Genomic DNA, 17,743 nt, shown 5'->3' with positions numbered 1-17,743 from the left:
GTGCTTTGAAGTCTATCAAAAATACATTCTGATATTGGCTCGCTTGGTCACAAACTAGGAATACCATCAGTATTCCTAACGCAGAAGTGTTTATATACTGGATATTAGTAATTTAGGTATTTATAAGTAATATTTATAAGTATATTAAGTTTTAAAGGAAAAAAATATGTGATGGGCATCGATATCGCCGGATATTCAAGCTTTGAGTATCGGTATTGGGAAAGGATCAGTGGGATCGCTCCACCCCTGATGTTGCACATCCTCTCCTGCCCTCACTCACTCAGTGTTAATGCACTTGTCTTGCACTTTGCTGTTTAGGTTATTGTTTCTTGCTGATTATTAAGCTATACAGAACTCAGTTAGCACGAAACACTGTTGTGTGTCAATAGAAGAATCCTGAATCGTGATTCTTGACTCGTTCAGAGCACTGAGTCATTCTCTTTCTCCTCCTGCTGCTGTTATGATGTTGTGATGTGGGCGTGCCATAGCAGTGGATAGTGGGCGTGTCCGGTAAGGGATGTGGGCGTGTCAGGAAAGCGCCCAAGGCTCGAGCGCTCCGTGGGAAAAGAAGCTCAGAGGGTTTCTGGAGGGAAGGGAAGAAAAAAAAAAAAACGAACAGATTACGCAGAGAGGCGCGCGCGCGCCACGACCAGCTGTGCGCACATCGCTCGCGCTCCGGTCTCTCAGCCCCTGAAGCTCGCGCTCGCGCTCGCGCCGACATGAAGCGGCCCTGTGAGGACAGCACATCCGACAGCGACATGGACGAGACCATCGACGTGGGCAGTGAGAATAACTACCCCGCGTAAGTGCACTGACATAACTTTATTTACATAGCTCTCAGCGATAGAACCGTGCTTCACTTTTATTCTGGAAAAAAAATCTATTATGCTTTAATTATCATTTGTTTATTGTTTATTATTGATACTAATGGGGGTTTGTTATAATCAAAAATGGAGACAGATACAGGTTTCTTGGGAAATCTGTGTAGGAAATGACACTGCAAAAAAAAAAAAAAAAGGGTTGATGAACACCTAATGAGATCATTTCTGTCCAGCTGGACATGTCAAAGTCCACATGCAGAGAAAGAGAAGTATAAAGGAGTGTAAAAGGTTTTGCATGGAGGAGTGTCTCTGCACAAGTGCCTCCAGCCTTGTTACAGACACTGCAAGACTCAGTGCTGTTATTCTCTTCATACTGAAACAAGTGCTCTGAAGAAGAAACTGCACTACTTAAGGAAGCATGTGTGTGTGTGGTGTGTGTGTGTGTAGTGAAATGAAGAGTAGTACAAGTGGAAAAAAATCCAAAACCCAAAACCACTGGTTTCTCTTCCAAAACCCTCAGAAGCACTTTGCATGGACAGCTGATACCAGACTTTTATCCAAAAAACATTCGGTTTCTCTGGAAATTACATTTCATTTGTATTACGTCTTCAGTTGTTGCTGAAGGACAGGTTTTAAATCAACAGGCTGAAATAGATGTTGCAAAAAATCTGGGTTGCTTTTTTGTTTTCTTGCTTTGCTTTGAAGGGTGCCAATAATTATCAAGCTGAAAGAGGCACTTCAACTCTACACGTGTTAATGCAGTTTTATAAGACTTCATAATAATTCGGTCCAAGTGGATATTATCATGTACTCCGTCATTCCAGATTGTAATATCATAATCCATGATTTGACCCTTTATTATTTTTAATTATATTAAAAAAAAAAAACAATAAAATGAACTTCATTGAAGAAAATGATGTTGGAACTGGCACACAACCAAAAAAAAAAAAAAAAGGTCCCTTATGGTTGATTTAACACCCACAATGTTCAGTTCTGTCCAGCTGGACTGCTAGATTCAAATAAATATATATAAAAGGTTTTCTTAAGTAGTTCAATTTCTTCTACTTTCAAAAGTTTTAGCCTGCTACAGTTAATATTTGTTGAAACCGAATCTCCTCTGAAGGGAATAGTTGGAGAAAAACAGCACTGAGGCTTATAAGCTATAAAAAAAAAAAGACTGGAGATAACATTGCAAAATATTTTGCAATCCTTTCCATTCTTTATTTTGTGTATGTGGACTAGAGGTGGGAAATATATCACATCACCATTCGCAAAGGCATTCCTACGATACACAATATGTATCGTGATATATAGGTTTGCTCACAAAACTGTTCGATGATACTTTATGGCTATAAAAAAATAATGTTGTTTTTTTTTTTTAAATATGTAATGCTGAAAATGGTAGTATGTAAAAATCTGACTAACATTTTGCCATTTTAAAGATACAAGTGCTTTCAATTATCTTGTAATTTTTTAAAATTCAAACATTTGATTAAAAAGGTATCACAATATCCATGATATTAGATGAAAAAACGCACTTATCGTGACATGTCGTGACGTGATTTATTATGATATCGACGTTGTCACATTATCCGTCCCTAATGAGGACACCATCTTTAACTTCATCAGGGTTCAACTCAAGAACGGAAATGGACACTACAAAAATCATTTTGTCCATTACGTTTGAAGGGTGCCAATAATTCTCAAGCTGAAAGAGACACTTTAACTCTGTAGGTGTTAATGCAAAAGTCTAAGATTTAATTCAATGGATTTTACCATGTACTCTGTAATTTATAATAATGAGCCTTAATCATTTTATTGCTGAATAATAATAATGAATAGAGAAGATAATTCAAATGAATCAGTTTTCAGGAACTGGCACACAAGGAAAGCCCCCGCTGAATTACACATACAGGGTTCATTAGTGTCAAGCTGGACTTATAAATATAATATAAATATAAGACTTATAATATATGAAGAATGTTAGAGATAATAAACAGTGTAAGAGTCAGTTCAACACTGTATGAGTTGATTCAACACTGTAAGAGTCAATTTAACACTGTATCAGTCTATTCAACACTGTATCAGTCTATTCAACACTATAAGAGTCAATTTAATACTGTATGAGTCTATTCTGTACTGAGTCTATTTAACACGAAGAGTCCATTGAACACTGTATGAATCTGTTCAACACTGTATGAGTCAATTTAACACGAAGAGTCTATTCAACACTGTAAGAGTCTATTCAACACTATAAGAGTCAATTTAATACTGTATGAGTCTATTCAACACTGTAAGAATCAATTTAATACTATAAGAGTCTATTTAACACTGTATGAGTCTATTCAACACTAAGAGTTAATTTAACATTATTAGAGTCTATTCAACACTGTAAGAGCCAATTTAACACTGTAAGTGTCAATTTAACACTGTATGAGTCTATTTAAACCTGTAAGAGTCTATTCAACACTGTAAGAGTCAATTTAATTCTGTATGAGTCTGTTTAACACTGGATGAGTCTATTCAACACTGTAAGAGTCAATTTAATTCTGTATGAGTCTGTTTAACACTGGATGAGTCTATTCAACACTGGATGAGTCAATTTAATTCTGTATGAGTCTATTTAACACTGTAAGAGTCTACTCAACACTGTAAGAGTCAATTTAATTCTGTATGAGTCTGTTTAACACTGGATGAGTCTATTCAACACTGGATGAGTCAATTTAATTCTGTATGAGTCTATTTAACACTGGATGAGTCTACTCAACACTGGATGAGTCAATTTAGCACTGTATGTGTCAATACCTAAAGCGTTAATTCAAAGGTAAAAGACTCAAAGATTCTACAGGTGTTAATTGCACATAGCACACTTCAGTTTAACACTGTAATAATCACTACATGTTATATTCGACACTGCATGTGTTAATTTGACTCTGGCAATGCTGGACTAATTGATCACTGGTAAATCGCTGTGGTATAAGAGGAATAAAACATTTCAAGAGTAGTAAGAGCAGGTCTGCTGTGCATCGGGTCGCACCACACCACGTTGTCATTGATTATTTTCCTATAACAGCACACCCCGTCATTTAATGAGTCCATTTCCATCTCTCTCGTTACAGCCAAAGCAGCAGCTCTTTTCTGAGATGTGCTTCTCCCACCACCACCTCACAGGTCATGGCCCGAAAAAAACGCAGAGGGGTGAGCAGCTCAACACGATTATTACAGAAAAAAAATATATATATATGTGTGTGTGTGTGTGTGTGTATACAATGAAATGTTTACACTACAGTGCTGATTTATTAATGCAGATCATCGAGAAGCGACGGAGAGACCGGATCAATAACAGTTTATCGGAGTTGCGTCGCCTGGTGCCGACTGCTTTCGAGAAGCAGGTGAGTGTAAATGAAATGATTAGGAGTGATATGTGTTCTGCATGTAAATAGCCCCAGTACAGGTCAAGAAAAAGATGCCTTAAATTAAAAATTGAGAAAAATATCAAAATAGATTTTCTGTTTCTTAGGGCTCTGCTAAACTAGAGAAGGCTGAAATACTGCAGATGACAGTAGATCATCTAAAGATGCTCCAGGCTACAGGAGGAAAAGGTAAAGAGTTAATTGACTTCCCCTCTCTCTCTCTCTCTCTCTCTCTCTGTGTGTGTGTGTGTGTGTGTTGTGAAACATGAGCGCTCGGCTCCTTTCGGCTCAGATTAAAGGAGTGGAAGTCGACGCTAATGGCAGGATTGAGCCCGTGGGAAAGCGCAGGCAGGACAAAAGCATCACTTGACCCCGAGCTTGTGTTTGCTTTGATAAACCAGTGGGAGGCGAGCGGGCCGCATTCACACACCCCACCGCTGGGGGTGTGTTTGCTCTTTACAGCGAGTGTAAACTCGGTGCACTGGGGAGACAAAACAAACACACAAACAGTCCGAGCGTTCGGCGCAGAAGGGATCAGCGCCATGCATCAGCTGTTGGCTTCATTCTGACCTGACTGAAGAGCCGTCTTCATAATCATATGTTCGGATAATGATAATCATAATAATCTTATTTATATTTTTATAGCACTTTTCATTTTGAGTCCAAAAATCTCAAAGTGCTGTACATGAAAGCTTTGAATTAGATAAAGAATAAAACAATCAAGAGTCATAATCAGTACATATCAGGAGACATGAAAATAAAAAAGATTTAAAAATATAAAAATTAAATGACTTAAATGACTGATTTTATATTTTCACTAAAATTGGAGTAATTTAAAAAAACTAATTTCAATGTGAACTGATAGATACTTGGCTCAGTTTTACTAATGAATCATTTTTTAAATAAGTTTTAGATTACAGAAATGATATTGAGATATTCAGAGACATATTCAGAGTAACAGAGAGAAATAAATGTCCTAATAAAAAATTTTTTAAAAAGGGTTAATTCGTCGTCACATTCCCTCTGTCTCTTATTTCCACTCCCATTATTTAAGAACTAGATTCTTCTTTTTTTACCAAATAAAACATGGGTAAACCTTTGAGGAGCTTTTTTTCTAAGAGTGTGGGAAATCTCTGGGTGAAATTCATAATATTTGAACCTCGACAGCGGATTTTTAAATCTCTAATAAACCACACGAGGGAGGACGTACCATAAAATTCTGGGACAGAAAGTGTTACCTCAGTGGGTAAGGCTATGGGAATGTTTCTGAAAGTTGTGAGCATCATTGAGAAAGATCTTTAAGCCCTTAATTGCTCAAGTTTTCTCAATTATAAATCACTTTGGATAAAAACAAACATCAGCCAAATGAATAAATGTAAATGTACAAAAATGGAAGATACCATGTTACCAGTGTATATGCAGTGAATCAGCTGATTGTTGGGATACACAAGTGTTTTTGTCTGATCTGCTTCCTGACACACTGGCCACACTTACAGCCAGTGAAAGTGTTGAATCATCCATGGTTCTTTGGAGTTTAAAAGGTTAAGCCGATAAACAATATCATAATATACTGTTTTCATGACCACCTTAATAACATAAGAACTGCCAGAGTAAAGGGTAAACCATGCTTTCTGTTTTTCTCATCAGGTTATTTCGATTTCCATTCTCTGGCCATGGACTTCATGAGCATCGGTTTCCGTGAGTGTCTCACCGAAGTGGCTCGCTATCTGAGTTCGGTAGAAGGACTGGACTCAAGTGATCCGCTGCGCATTCGCCTCGTCTCACACCTCAGCAGCTGTGCCTCTCAACTCGTCGCCTCATCCATCACACACCACCCTCAGGCCCTGCATCCTCTCCACCCGCTGCACCCGCTACCCGCAGCCTTTCTAGCACACGCCACACCATCGCCTTCCTCCTCATCTTCCTCTTCAGAGCCACATCGCGCCTCCTTCTCTCACGCCGGGAGCATAGCACCGCCACTCTCCACCTCCCTGCTCTCGCTCTCTGCAACCTTCCCCCTGTCTTTTCCCGCTGGATTCCCACTCTTCGCTCCTAGCATGACATCATCGGCGACCATCAGCCCCTCCATTTCCAGCTCTTCCACATCGTCGACGTCACAGCAGAGCAGCTCCAGCACCAGTTCTGCTAAACCCTACCGGCCATGGGGGACTGAAGTGGGAGCCTTCTGAGCGCTGAGACTGTGAACTATAAACGCTGCTCTTTCAGCCACAATCAATTCGACAAGTGCCTGGCTGTGTGTATCATTGAAGTAAACCTCATGGGAGGGGAAGACAGTGTGGATCATGTTTTGTACGCATCACACATGGATGATTGATTGGTATTTTCAATGAAATGGGCCCATCACTGTCTTTTTTTCTTATCTTTACCCTGACATTTCCCATGGAGAAATACCACGATTTTTGTTTCACACAAACTTTACATGAAGGGATGATGCTGTTCTGCAGGACGGTGTGACTGAAATGCAACTTAACACAACAGACAATAGCAGCTAAGATCCTAGTAATGCTGAATCGAATACAAGCTCGATAGTGTCTTTCGTCGGATTTGAACTCACAACCTTCCAGTCACCTTTACTGCTGAGAAACAACTGTCCTACTGAAATATCATGTCTGTGCATAAAGTCCCAGGAAACAGTGCAAAATATTAAAAATTATTTGTAGTATGTAAACATTGTTAGTTATATTAAATATCCAGAAAATGCTTGGATGAGGGAAAACTAGCAAAACACATTAACAAGCCAAAAACATGACAGCAAATTCAGAAACACAAAATGGAGAGTATAGTTCCTTATTAAGCGTCACATTCTTGCTGATGATTGGACATGGCGTATGACTATCACAAAGACAAAGAATTGCACTTTTTCAGTCTGGTATCTAGTTTAACCTAGTGAAAGTGATTTAATGAGAAGTTACTTATGTTATTATTTCTTTCCTTTAGGCAGGTTTTCAGCTCTGTGTTTTCATATTTATAGTAATGCCATGCAAAACTGACAGCATGTCTATAATAACATCATATGAATGCCCTTGATTTAAAAAAAAAAAAAAAAAGCACAAATAGAAGCGTAAGTCGATTTAGGCTCATATTCCTCTTACTGTAAAGATCCTTCAGCTTTTTGTTTTCCATGGTCTCTCGGACTGACACATGCCGTAACCAATCAGCAACGAGTATGTGACGTTCAATAAGGACATACCCTTTTTGACTTAATGTTGATGTGTTTTCAGATTTGCTGTTATGTTTTTGGTTTGTTAATGTGGTTTGCATTTATGGGCCATGGTTAAAAAAAAAAGAAAAAAAATTGAAATAAAATAAACCTGCTCAAACACAAACACTAACCACTCCAGCTGAATTAGTGTTCAGAAGTGTCCTATTGGGCGTGGCTTAGTATTCTAATGAGCATGCTTGAGTGACACCCGTCTCTCTCAGACACACCCAGCCTACTACACCACACTCATTGGTACAACTTTAATCAGACTCAAAGGACACAGAAAACAAGTCGTTTCTGAAAGCTGTGTGGAACAAGCGATATCAGCCTTGTGATTGGTGACGGTAAAACTGACAGCAAAGCTCGGGAAGTGGTAGCTCAGTGGTTAAGCTGCTGAAGTCCTGCTCAGAAGATTGAGAGTTCAAGCTGCCACTGCTGGGCCCTTGAGCAAGGCCCTTAACCCTCAACTGCTCAGTTGTATAAATGAGATGCTTGTAATGTGCTCTGGATAAATGCTATAAATGTAAAACATATGCAAATCTACCCTGAAATGAGCCCCGCCCACTTTACATCTGATTACATGTAGACCTACTGAACATTGTGCCCATAAGACCAACTTTAACCTTAAAAAAAAAAAAATCACTCACAGATTTCTCTTTCCTGTGACTTTAACCATCAAAACCACTGTCTGATTTTCAAATCTTCTATTTTCACTTTTAAAAAACCCAATAAGCCAAAGGTTTTCCAGATAATCACAGAACAGTTGAGGTGTGAATGAGAGTGTGTGTTGTGAGGAACTAACCACTCGGTGTGTAAATATGTACATGTGGAAGAGTGTAACTAGAGTTTATACTGGAGCTGTATATTGTTATGATGATGCACTTCGGTCACTACTGCCTGGAGAGACGGGATTCTCTCTACGATATCTGCGCTAGAGCTCTCTCACTGTTCGCTCGTGTTGTATGTCAGATTTGCCAGTAAACCCACACTACTGTATCTTTTTTTAATCCCCATCCCACTCTTTTAATATGTAACCGTTTTTCTATGCAAAATGAAAAAAAAAAAAAAGCAGATGTCACAGATTAAAATTCAGTCCTTTTTATTTGCCCTCGTCCTCATCCTTTCTTTCACCCTCGCCCACAAACCGGAGGACAGACTTGTTTGTTGAAACGCAACCCGAGTTCCAGAAACTATTTGGTGAAGGAAATAATATGCTTTAGTGTGGTTTTATAATAATGCAAAAAGAAACCATCAAAGGACAGAACAAACAGATGAAGTTATGTGTTCCACTTTGGAATGTAGATTTTCAGAAGCGAAGCACTTTCCTGATTTACTCTTGTGCATTTCAGTCTGAGCGGATACAACAACAATGTAATTATTGCCAGCATGCAAAAAAAAACACACTGCAATGTTGTTGAATGATCAGTTCTAGTTAGTCACATGGTGGTGATTAATTTTCTATAATAATAGATGCGTCAAATAAAAGAATTAAACACGTATAATCGTTGATCTGGTGAAGTTGTACGTGAGGAGATGTTTATTTAGCATTTATGGAAGGAGTCTCCAGTGTCAGGGCTTCGTTGCAGTCAGAGGTTTGTGACTTTATGGTTTCTGACATCTTCAGGACAGAGGAGTTTGTGCTTTGTGTGTAACATGACAAGCTACGATTTTTATATTGACTTGACAAAGCCAACATTCTGTTCTGCTGTTTAAGCTTATTATTATTATTATTATTATTATTATGAGACCCAAAATTTCTAAACACTACTTCTTTAAAGCTTTCAAGCTATACGCACCAACCTCGCCCCAGACCTTCAGTCTGTTCTGATTTAGTGTGCTTTGACTTTTCTAACTGATCGGAATTACAGATTTCCCGTTACTGAAGCTCAAAGTGGCCAAAATTCCCACTGACTTCCACTCTGGACTGTTACAACTCCTCAAGCTTTCAAGCTGCATTCACCAAACAGCACAGTCCTTCACGCTGTTCTGATTTCTCAAAGCTGTTTTTTTTTTTACTGATCAGACTTTTCAGTAGCAGATGATCAAAAATCCCAAAAACTCCCAGAGACTGGCAGGGAATGTTCAGAGCCTGGCTAGGAGTGTTCATGATTTCAAACCCCAACTATCGAAACTCACACACACACACACACACACACACACACACACACACTGTGTGCACATGGCCTGAAGCTCGTCTTCTCTCCTCTCTCTCTCTGTTAATGTACCTGTAACAGAGACTCTCACTTCATCTATCTCTCTATCAATGCCACACACACTCTCTCCATCCATCTCTCTATCAGTCTACCAGTAGCACACACTCTCTCTCTCCTTCTGTCTTTCTACTAATAACACACTCTCTCCATCCATCTCTCTATCAGTCTACCAGTAGCACACACAAACACTCTCTCCATATACTTCTTTCCATCAATCTACCTGTATCACTCTCTCACTCCTATCTGTCTACTAATAACACTCTTTCCATCCATTTCTCTATCAATCTACCAGTAGCACACACACACACTCTCTCTCCATATATTTCTTTCTCTCACTCCTTTTGTCCTTCTACCAATAACACACTTTCTCCCTCCATCTCTCTATCAATCTACCAGTAGCACACACACCCATTCTCCATATACTTCTTTCTATCAATCTACCGGTATCACTCTCTCACTCCTTCTGTCTTTCTACCAATAACACTTTCTCTATCCATCTCTCTATCAATCTACCAGTAGCACACACACCCACTCTCCATATACTTCTTTCTATCAATCTACCTGTATCACTCTCTCACTCCTTCTGTCTTTCTACCAATAACACTTTCTCTATCCATCTCTCTATCAATCTACCAGTAGCACACACACACACACTTTCCACATTTCTTTCTATCAGTCTACCTGTATCGCTCTCTCACTCCTTCTGTCTTTCTACCAATAACACTTTCTCTATCCATCTCTCTATCAATCTACCAGTAGCACACACACACACACACACTTTCCACATTTCTTTCTATCAGTCTACCTGTATCACTCTCTCACTCCTTCTGTCTTTCTACCAATAACACTTTCTCTATCCATCTCTCTATCAATCTACCAGTAGCACACACACTCTGCTCTCCATATTTCTTTCTATCAATCTACCTGTCTTTCTCACTCCTTCTGTCTTTCTACTAACACTTTCTCCATCTATTTACTTGTGTCACTCTCTCATGCCATCTGTCTTTTTTACTTGTATCACTCCATTTTTTCATCTATCTTTCTACCAGTAACTGTCTTATCTGTCTTTCTGTCTGTCTGTCACCCTTTCTTTCTTTCTTTCTTTCTGTCTTTCAACTTCAAACTATCTTCAAGCTTATGAAACAATTTCACCCTTTCAGACTGGCTTTGTCAAGCCAACATCAAAGTTTGCCTTGATGAACTTTATCTACAAAGTTTGTCTTGTTAACTTAGAGAGAGAAAAAGAGAGTCTGGTGAGGGAACGACTGTTTATAGCTGCAATAACATTACAGAAACTACCTTGTTTTGCAGACACTCCATAACTATAAATGGATAAAAAATGATGATGTTCAATAAGTAATTAAAAAAAATTGCAATCATTGGTAAATTGCTGTTGTATAACACTGTGGGACATGGTGTTATTGGAAAATAATCAACTCTGGAGTGGCAAGAGTAACTCTGCTCAGGGTCAGGCCTCATCACACCACACCATTATTGGATTATTTTCCTATAACTGCATGCCCTGAAGATTGTGGCCAATTGACCACAAGTGGGTAAGTGGAATATCATCATGCTTTTCATTATTTTTCACCAAACCATCCTTTTAAACACTGAGTACACTTAGAAAAAATTAGATCTAGAGCTTTAAAAGGTGGAGAAACTGCTAAAGATTGACTGTTGATCCCTGCAACAGTATGTTTTCCTGTCAGAAGTGAGTTCCAGGTAGAACCCTTTATGAAAACACTTAATTTAAAAAAAAAAAAAATTCTTGATGAATGACATGAACTTCACATGTGAATAATATATTAAATTCACGCATGTGCCTTTATGATATTTCATTTCATTTTCTACATTTTTCACACTTGGCCTTTTTTATTTTTCCCACATATGATTTTTTCAAGATTCATTTATTTTCATGTTAATTTTTCCCATGTAGGGCGTGTGGTTTTATTTTCATTATTCCCAACATATTTTTTACATGATGTCACATGTGCAATTTGAAGCCATACCATGCTAAAATGCAGCTTCGCATGTTTTCCACATCTGATCACATACTGTATTATTCACATAATGACATGTCACGTGAAATGTGTGTGATTTTTCTGTAAGGAGGTACTACAGTCCCAAGACCTGCTCTCTGATTAAAGCAATATTCAACTGATCTACTATAATTAAAGCAATTTCACTGGCTTTTCTCAAACATTCCTAATGAACTCCGTCAGAAGACGCCGTTTAAGCCGTGCAAAGAGCAAGAACGCGTCTTCAGAGTGAACTTCAAGCTGACACACTTATGAACTGCAGCCGTTTTGGTGTGTGTGAACCTCCGGCCTCAAAACTTGCAACCTTCAAAGCATTAACTGAGAACAAGAGAGGTCACTCCTCCCCAGAATGGCTCTCTGTGCCCCTCTAATCCACTCCCTTTATGCTGGACAGTTTTACACGAGTAAATCACTGTCACGCCATTAAACCCTGTCCTTACATTCCTAAAAGGGAAAAGTATCAGCATTTCCAAGTGAATAGGGATTAGGGCAGACGGCGGCTGCAGACCGCAGACACGCATGGGAACGGAGCGGGGCCGTAAATCCGCTGCTTATCTGCTTTAGAACACTGCTTCTCAGGCCCATGGCTTTGAAGAGGCCGTCGTATATCAGGGACACACGTGATCTTCACATCGCACACCACTAAAAACACCGGGGTGAGAAAATCCAGCTGGGTTTACAGTGTTCTTTGCACTATGTGCTTAAATTAGCAACAGAAAACGAGAAAGGACTTGCATATTAATCTTCAGAATTATTGTAGTGCCAGTGAGATTTCGCTCTCGCTTCATGTCTACCTAAAGAGAGCGATGCAGCAGCGCTTTAGTCCTTCAGTCTGTCCAGCTCTCTCACCTCCTCATTTATACACTCCGCTCAAACAGATCAGCATCCAAACTTTCATGCTAATATCTCCGTCAATGTTATCTCCATCACGCTCGTCATCCTGTAAAAATCATTAACTAATCGAGTCTCTGTCGTAACTCGGCGCAACCGCATCCGTATAGCTGCACTGCATTCTGGGACTTTGAATCTAACGTTTGCACCAACATCTCCACTACTTCTCGTTAATATGATGTTGAACGTCGCTGGTGAGCGAGCAAAGGAACCTGTGCTCTTTTGTTTTTAGACTCTAACAGCGAAACCTGACTGTTATTGCTTGTGTTTGAGACTGTTGATTTTTTTTCCTCCTATTAAACACCATTGTAACTGTGCTAGCAATGTCACCCTGTGACATCAGAGCGATACAAACGCACTAACTTCTCATAGGAGTAATGAGAAAACAGCACCAACCAACAAATTAGCACCAGAATCGCAAAGAAGGTCACAAACATTTCAATACAAACATTTTGAATGTGTATTAAGCTGGAGTTTTCCCTTAAAATGAAGCTATTTGCAGTGTTTGTAAGAACACTGGCGCCACACAGTGGAGAAGCTGTGTACTACACCTCATACCTTACACGTTCATTAAATAACCTGAAAGTGCTTGAGTAAATAATGTCAGCTTGAGAAAACTGAAACAAGAGACAAAAAAAAAACCTCTTGCTACCAATTTAACATCTTTAATCAAGAAGTCAAGGCCATAAAAGCACTTTTTCAACTCATATAGCGCTCTTGAATTTTGTGTACTGCCTTACTAACAAGTATACAAGTGTAACATCCGGGAATTTTTTCCAGATTCTCGGTTGCTATGACGACTGTAAAGTAAGAGCCCTTGCACTAACGGAAGTGTGTGGTTTAACCGTCCGTGTAAGAAAAAACACTGTGGTACATACGCTTTAATAAACAAAAATAATAATAATAATAATAATAATAATAATAATAATAATAATATCTATTTCGCTGTAGCCTTTAGTAGAGAACCTATGACAAACTTCTAGGCCAATGAATGTCCTTAATGTTGACTCTGTAACTACAAATCCACCAATAACCGCTCGTCTCTCAGGGCTGAATCCCAAACTACCTCTTCTTGGCTAGATAGTGCGCAACTTAAGGGTTTATAATCCATTATTTTATAGCCTACATAGTGCACATGTGTAGAGTATATGAGCTATTTGTAATTTGGCCTCTCTTCCTAAGAACCAAAACAAGGAAGGAGTAGGAAACATGTGAAGCAGCGATGTTAGCACTGGATAGTTTATACTTTATACACTGACTGATTTTATTTACTTAAAATACACAAATTACGTGAAGTAATATTTTAACGAGTCGTATAATTTCGTAATTCTTGTTGTATTAATAGGAGTGTGGATATTTTGGGCTAAGAATGGTTGTTAGCTAGCTAGTAATTAGCTCATTTGAAATGCTGTAGCAGTAATAGCATGAGTTAACGGTGAGGCAGTTTCTCTGGATGTTTTCGGAGTAATGTCAGTGTAGATGAAGGAGAGAGAGGATGAAGTGGTTCCGGTGTCCAGCTCGACACGGTTATGCGGTGGAAATGTCCCCGTTTCTCCCCAACACACTGGCCTGCGCTACAGCTCAGTATTACGGCATAGCAGGTATTAGAGCTTTATCCTAGCAGCTGCCAGCTCTTTTCAGGGGAAAGTAGCTCATACATGCTCAGAATGTCGCTAGAAGTCGTCAGATGACGCCATACCCTAATTTACATATTCATTGCCTCGTCATAATCATTTGCATATCAAAACGTTGATTTTCGTACAGCAATGCGTCCCAAAGGGCTTTATTCCTCTTATACTTCAGCAATCTGCCAACAATTATGATGTTTTATTTATTAGTTGACCATACATCGTACTTATAGTTACATTTAATGTTATGAAACATTCGAGAGACAAGTTAGCTCCTGTTATCACTTACGTTATAGCAGCTATAAATGGATGTTCCCTCACCAGCGTCTCTTTTTTTCTCTCTCTCTCTCTGTTAAAGTTAATAAGGCAAAAAAAAGTGCAGTTTGTTGTGGTACTGAGAAAGCGCAAAGTGCAAACTCGGTTAAAACAGTTAGCCAAAGTGAAAATACATCAAAATATCACTGAAAGAAGTTTAGACTAAAAAAACTCAATTCGGAATTTCATTTTAAACAAATCCTTGGGGGTCACGGTGGTTTAGTGGTTAGCACGCTTGCCTTGCACCTCCAGGGTTGAGGGCTCGATTCCCGCCTCCACCCCATGTGCATGGAGTCTGCAAAGACATGCATTGTAGGCTGACTAGCATCTCTAAATTGTCCATGGTGTGTGAGTGTGTGTGCGATGGGTTGGCACCCCGTCCAGGGCGTCCCCTGCCTTGTGCCCGGTGTCCCCTGGGATAGGCTCCACGCTCCCCGTGGCCCTGTGTAGGATAAGTACAGGAAATGGTTGGATGGAAATCTTGGATGCTATTGAAGGTCACATGTTAATTATATAAACCAGTATGCATGTCATTCAGGGTAAATCTTTCCTTTAATGTAGCCAGAGTGCATAAAGTGTTTATTTTGAGTGTTTAAAATTTCGCTGTACGTTTCAGGATGTGGAACGCTGCTGGTGCTGGAGCAGAGGGAAGCGGATATTGTGCTCATGAGAAGGTTTAGTTTGGACATGGCTTTTCCATTTCTGTTGATTCATTTGTCACAGAGTTCTTAACCCCTTGCTGTGTGTTCTTCCTTATGCACAGCTTTGACTGGAACGATGGGCTCTTTGATGTGACGTGGAGCGAGAACAACGAGCATGTGCTGGTGACCGGAGCTGGTGATGGCTCACTGCAGATATGGGACACAGCCAACCCACAGGGGCCTATCCGAGTACTGAAGGAGCACAGTCAAGAGGTGAAATGCATGACTTAGTTATTCATTAGGATTCTATACATGGGGGAGCAATTCTGCGTGATGTATGTCAGAATGATCCAAGTGAAGTTTTATTAAAAAAAAAAAAAGGCAGCTCTGTTTGGGCTGGGAGCAGAGCTAATCTTAGGGCTGGAAAAATATACAGAAGAAACCAGCCAGATTTCTCTCATAGCACTGTTGTGACAATTTTTCTAATCTTTGAAATTGCTATTATATGTTGAGAAACACTGTTAAACATCACAGATTGCACTGTTATAATTATATGTAAAGGACAGAGATGATGGTCAGGCAGTTTTGACCTGAGATTAGGTGAAATAAAAAGAAATGGCAGCTTTTATTGCTAATCCCTTGAACTCGTAAGAGCATCCCAGAACATTAGAAGAACTTTCTGTTAAAATGCAAAATTTTAATATTGCTAATAATACATATGCAAATCAAACGTTTTTGATATTTTACTATTATTTCTCCCGGTGTGCTTTACAGTTTAAAGACACTGCCTGAGTCAGTGAGACATTTGTAAGAAGTAAACAGCAGAGCCGCAGTGTTGAAGTGTTACTCTGTGTTCAGGTGTATGCAGTGGATTGGAGCCAGACACGGACCGAGAACCTGGTGGTGTCAGGATCCTGGGATCACACCGCCAAAGTGGTGAGAAACACAACAAATCCTAATTAAACTTCACTTTTTTAGATAAGATTATATTTTACATGCATTACCAGTCAAAAGTTCTTGAACACCTGAGTGATTTAGGATTTATTACAGTTTGATTAATCACTATTACTGCCACACAGCACAGAATATAACACACAAACAGCAATTACATCTGCAGAACATATTAACTGCTCGCTCTCAGATCCTCATGCGACTGTAAATGAGAGGTTTGTTAAAGTCAGGAGAACTTGAAGAGTAAGATTTTTAAGCCTGTAGACAAAACATAAATTAAGGTTTTTGCCTAGATTAGACTAGATCTAGATTTTTGTTCAATTAAGTCATTGCTTAAGGAAACGTTTAATAATAAATATTTCTCGATTCACTTATACCAAATCCTTGATTAGTTTTTGACATTTTAGAGTATTTACACTACAGGGTCCCTGGAGGACTAGTGGTCAGGCCACATCGCTCTCACCGCTGCGGCCCGGGTTCATTTCCCGGCCAGGGAACCAACTCCAGCTGCTGGGGTTGCGTGCAACAGTGCGCTCTCAGTGCTGGTCCCAGGCCCAGATAAAAATTGTGTCAGGAAGGGCATCCGGTGTAAAAACTGTGCCAAATCAAATACACTGACCAACAATCTGCTGTGGTGACCCCTAATGGGAGCAGACGAAAGAGGAACAACAACAACAAAGCATTTACACTATGCTCATTTGAGCAAAAATGTTAAAATATAGTCTGCTCACGAACATTTGATTGGCATTTTATGTAAAACATAATGTATGTTTTCAAGTTGTTGAATGTTGTCTGGGTGAAAATAAAGTTAATATAATTCACCACAGGCAGTTTTCTTTCACCAGTTTTGATTAGTTGTTAACTATACTGTTGACAGTTATATCAAATTATTCCTAAAACGATTTAAGAAAACTGGGCTCCTTTTGACGGAAAATATTAGGGACAAAAAAAAAAAAAAATCAGAGCTGACTGAGCGAATATCAGATGTTGTTCATTTAGAAAAACAGTAGTTAACACTGTGTGTTGTGCTGCAACTCATGAACTTGGAATTATCAGCAAATCCCACTGAACTCGGAAGTCAGAACGTAGGGTAAAATGCATTCCAGTGTATTTACTCAGGAAAACCGAAACAAACGAACGGAATGTTGGACTATGAATTTTTAGTCCAAGGTCATCTTTTTCTTGATTTACACGTACAGTAAAGCGCAGCTCACACCTGAATTAGATACATGGTGTCACAACAGTGTAACAGAATGAAGTAAATGGTGTGTGAACAGTGGAAACAAAACGAGACAAACCCACCGGTAATATTAACATTTTCCTCAGATATGTTGACAAAAAAATGGAGGAAGAAGCTGTATAACTAAAATTACACTGTAATTACACTTAACATCGGCTGATATCGCCAACAATGCGAAGCAATAAGTAAACTCGTAAGCCATCAGAAATTTTCAAATATCACGAGAGAGCCGTTGATGTGGAAACTTCTCATAAACCGAGTGAACACAGTGACACTTGAGGTTTCACATTTGATACGCGAAAGTGATATTCGTGAATATTAAATAAAGGAGCAGTCTTTACATTTCATATTTTTGAAAAAAAAAAAAA

The 17,743-nt window shown here is 39.1% G+C and overlaps 2 protein-coding genes across 3 annotated transcripts in view; both read left to right on the top strand.

The window, feature by feature from the left end:
• Positions 1-501: 501 nt before the first annotated feature.
• On the top strand, positions 502-8,559 carry hey2 (hes-related family bHLH transcription factor with YRPW motif 2). The gene is made up of 5 exons (XM_026923851.3): positions 502-802; positions 3,941-4,019; positions 4,130-4,213; positions 4,342-4,423; positions 5,882-8,559. The coding sequence occupies exons 1-5, from the start codon at positions 720-722 to the stop codon at positions 6,421-6,423; spliced, it is 870 nt and encodes a 289-aa protein (XP_026779652.2). The 5' UTR covers positions 502-719; the 3' UTR covers positions 6,424-8,559.
• A 5,207-nt stretch (positions 8,560-13,766) lies between these two features.
• Positions 13,767-17,743, top strand: part of pex7 (peroxisomal biogenesis factor 7) — a 44,801-nt gene continuing 40,824 nt past the window's right edge. Inside the window, exons 1-4 of one of the 2 annotated variants that reach the window (XM_053242196.1) lie at positions 13,767-14,201; positions 15,160-15,217; positions 15,307-15,457; positions 16,043-16,120. In XM_053242196.1, coding sequence (XP_053098171.1) covers positions 14,096-14,201; positions 15,160-15,217; positions 15,307-15,457; positions 16,043-16,120 — 393 coding nt within the window. In that variant the 5' untranslated portion in view covers positions 13,767-14,095. The remainder of the gene's footprint in view (positions 14,202-15,159; positions 15,218-15,306; positions 15,458-16,042; positions 16,121-17,743) is intronic. The other variant, XM_026923339.3, reaches the window with a different exon arrangement.

This window comes from Pangasianodon hypophthalmus, chromosome 19 (genome assembly GCF_027358585.1).
Source record: "Pangasianodon hypophthalmus isolate fPanHyp1 chromosome 19, fPanHyp1.pri, whole genome shotgun sequence".
Classification (NCBI taxonomy): Eukaryota; Metazoa; Chordata; class Actinopteri; order Siluriformes; family Pangasiidae; genus Pangasianodon; species Pangasianodon hypophthalmus.
The sequence above is the reverse complement of the archived record's forward strand: the minus strand, read 5'-3'. Positions and strand labels throughout refer to the sequence as shown.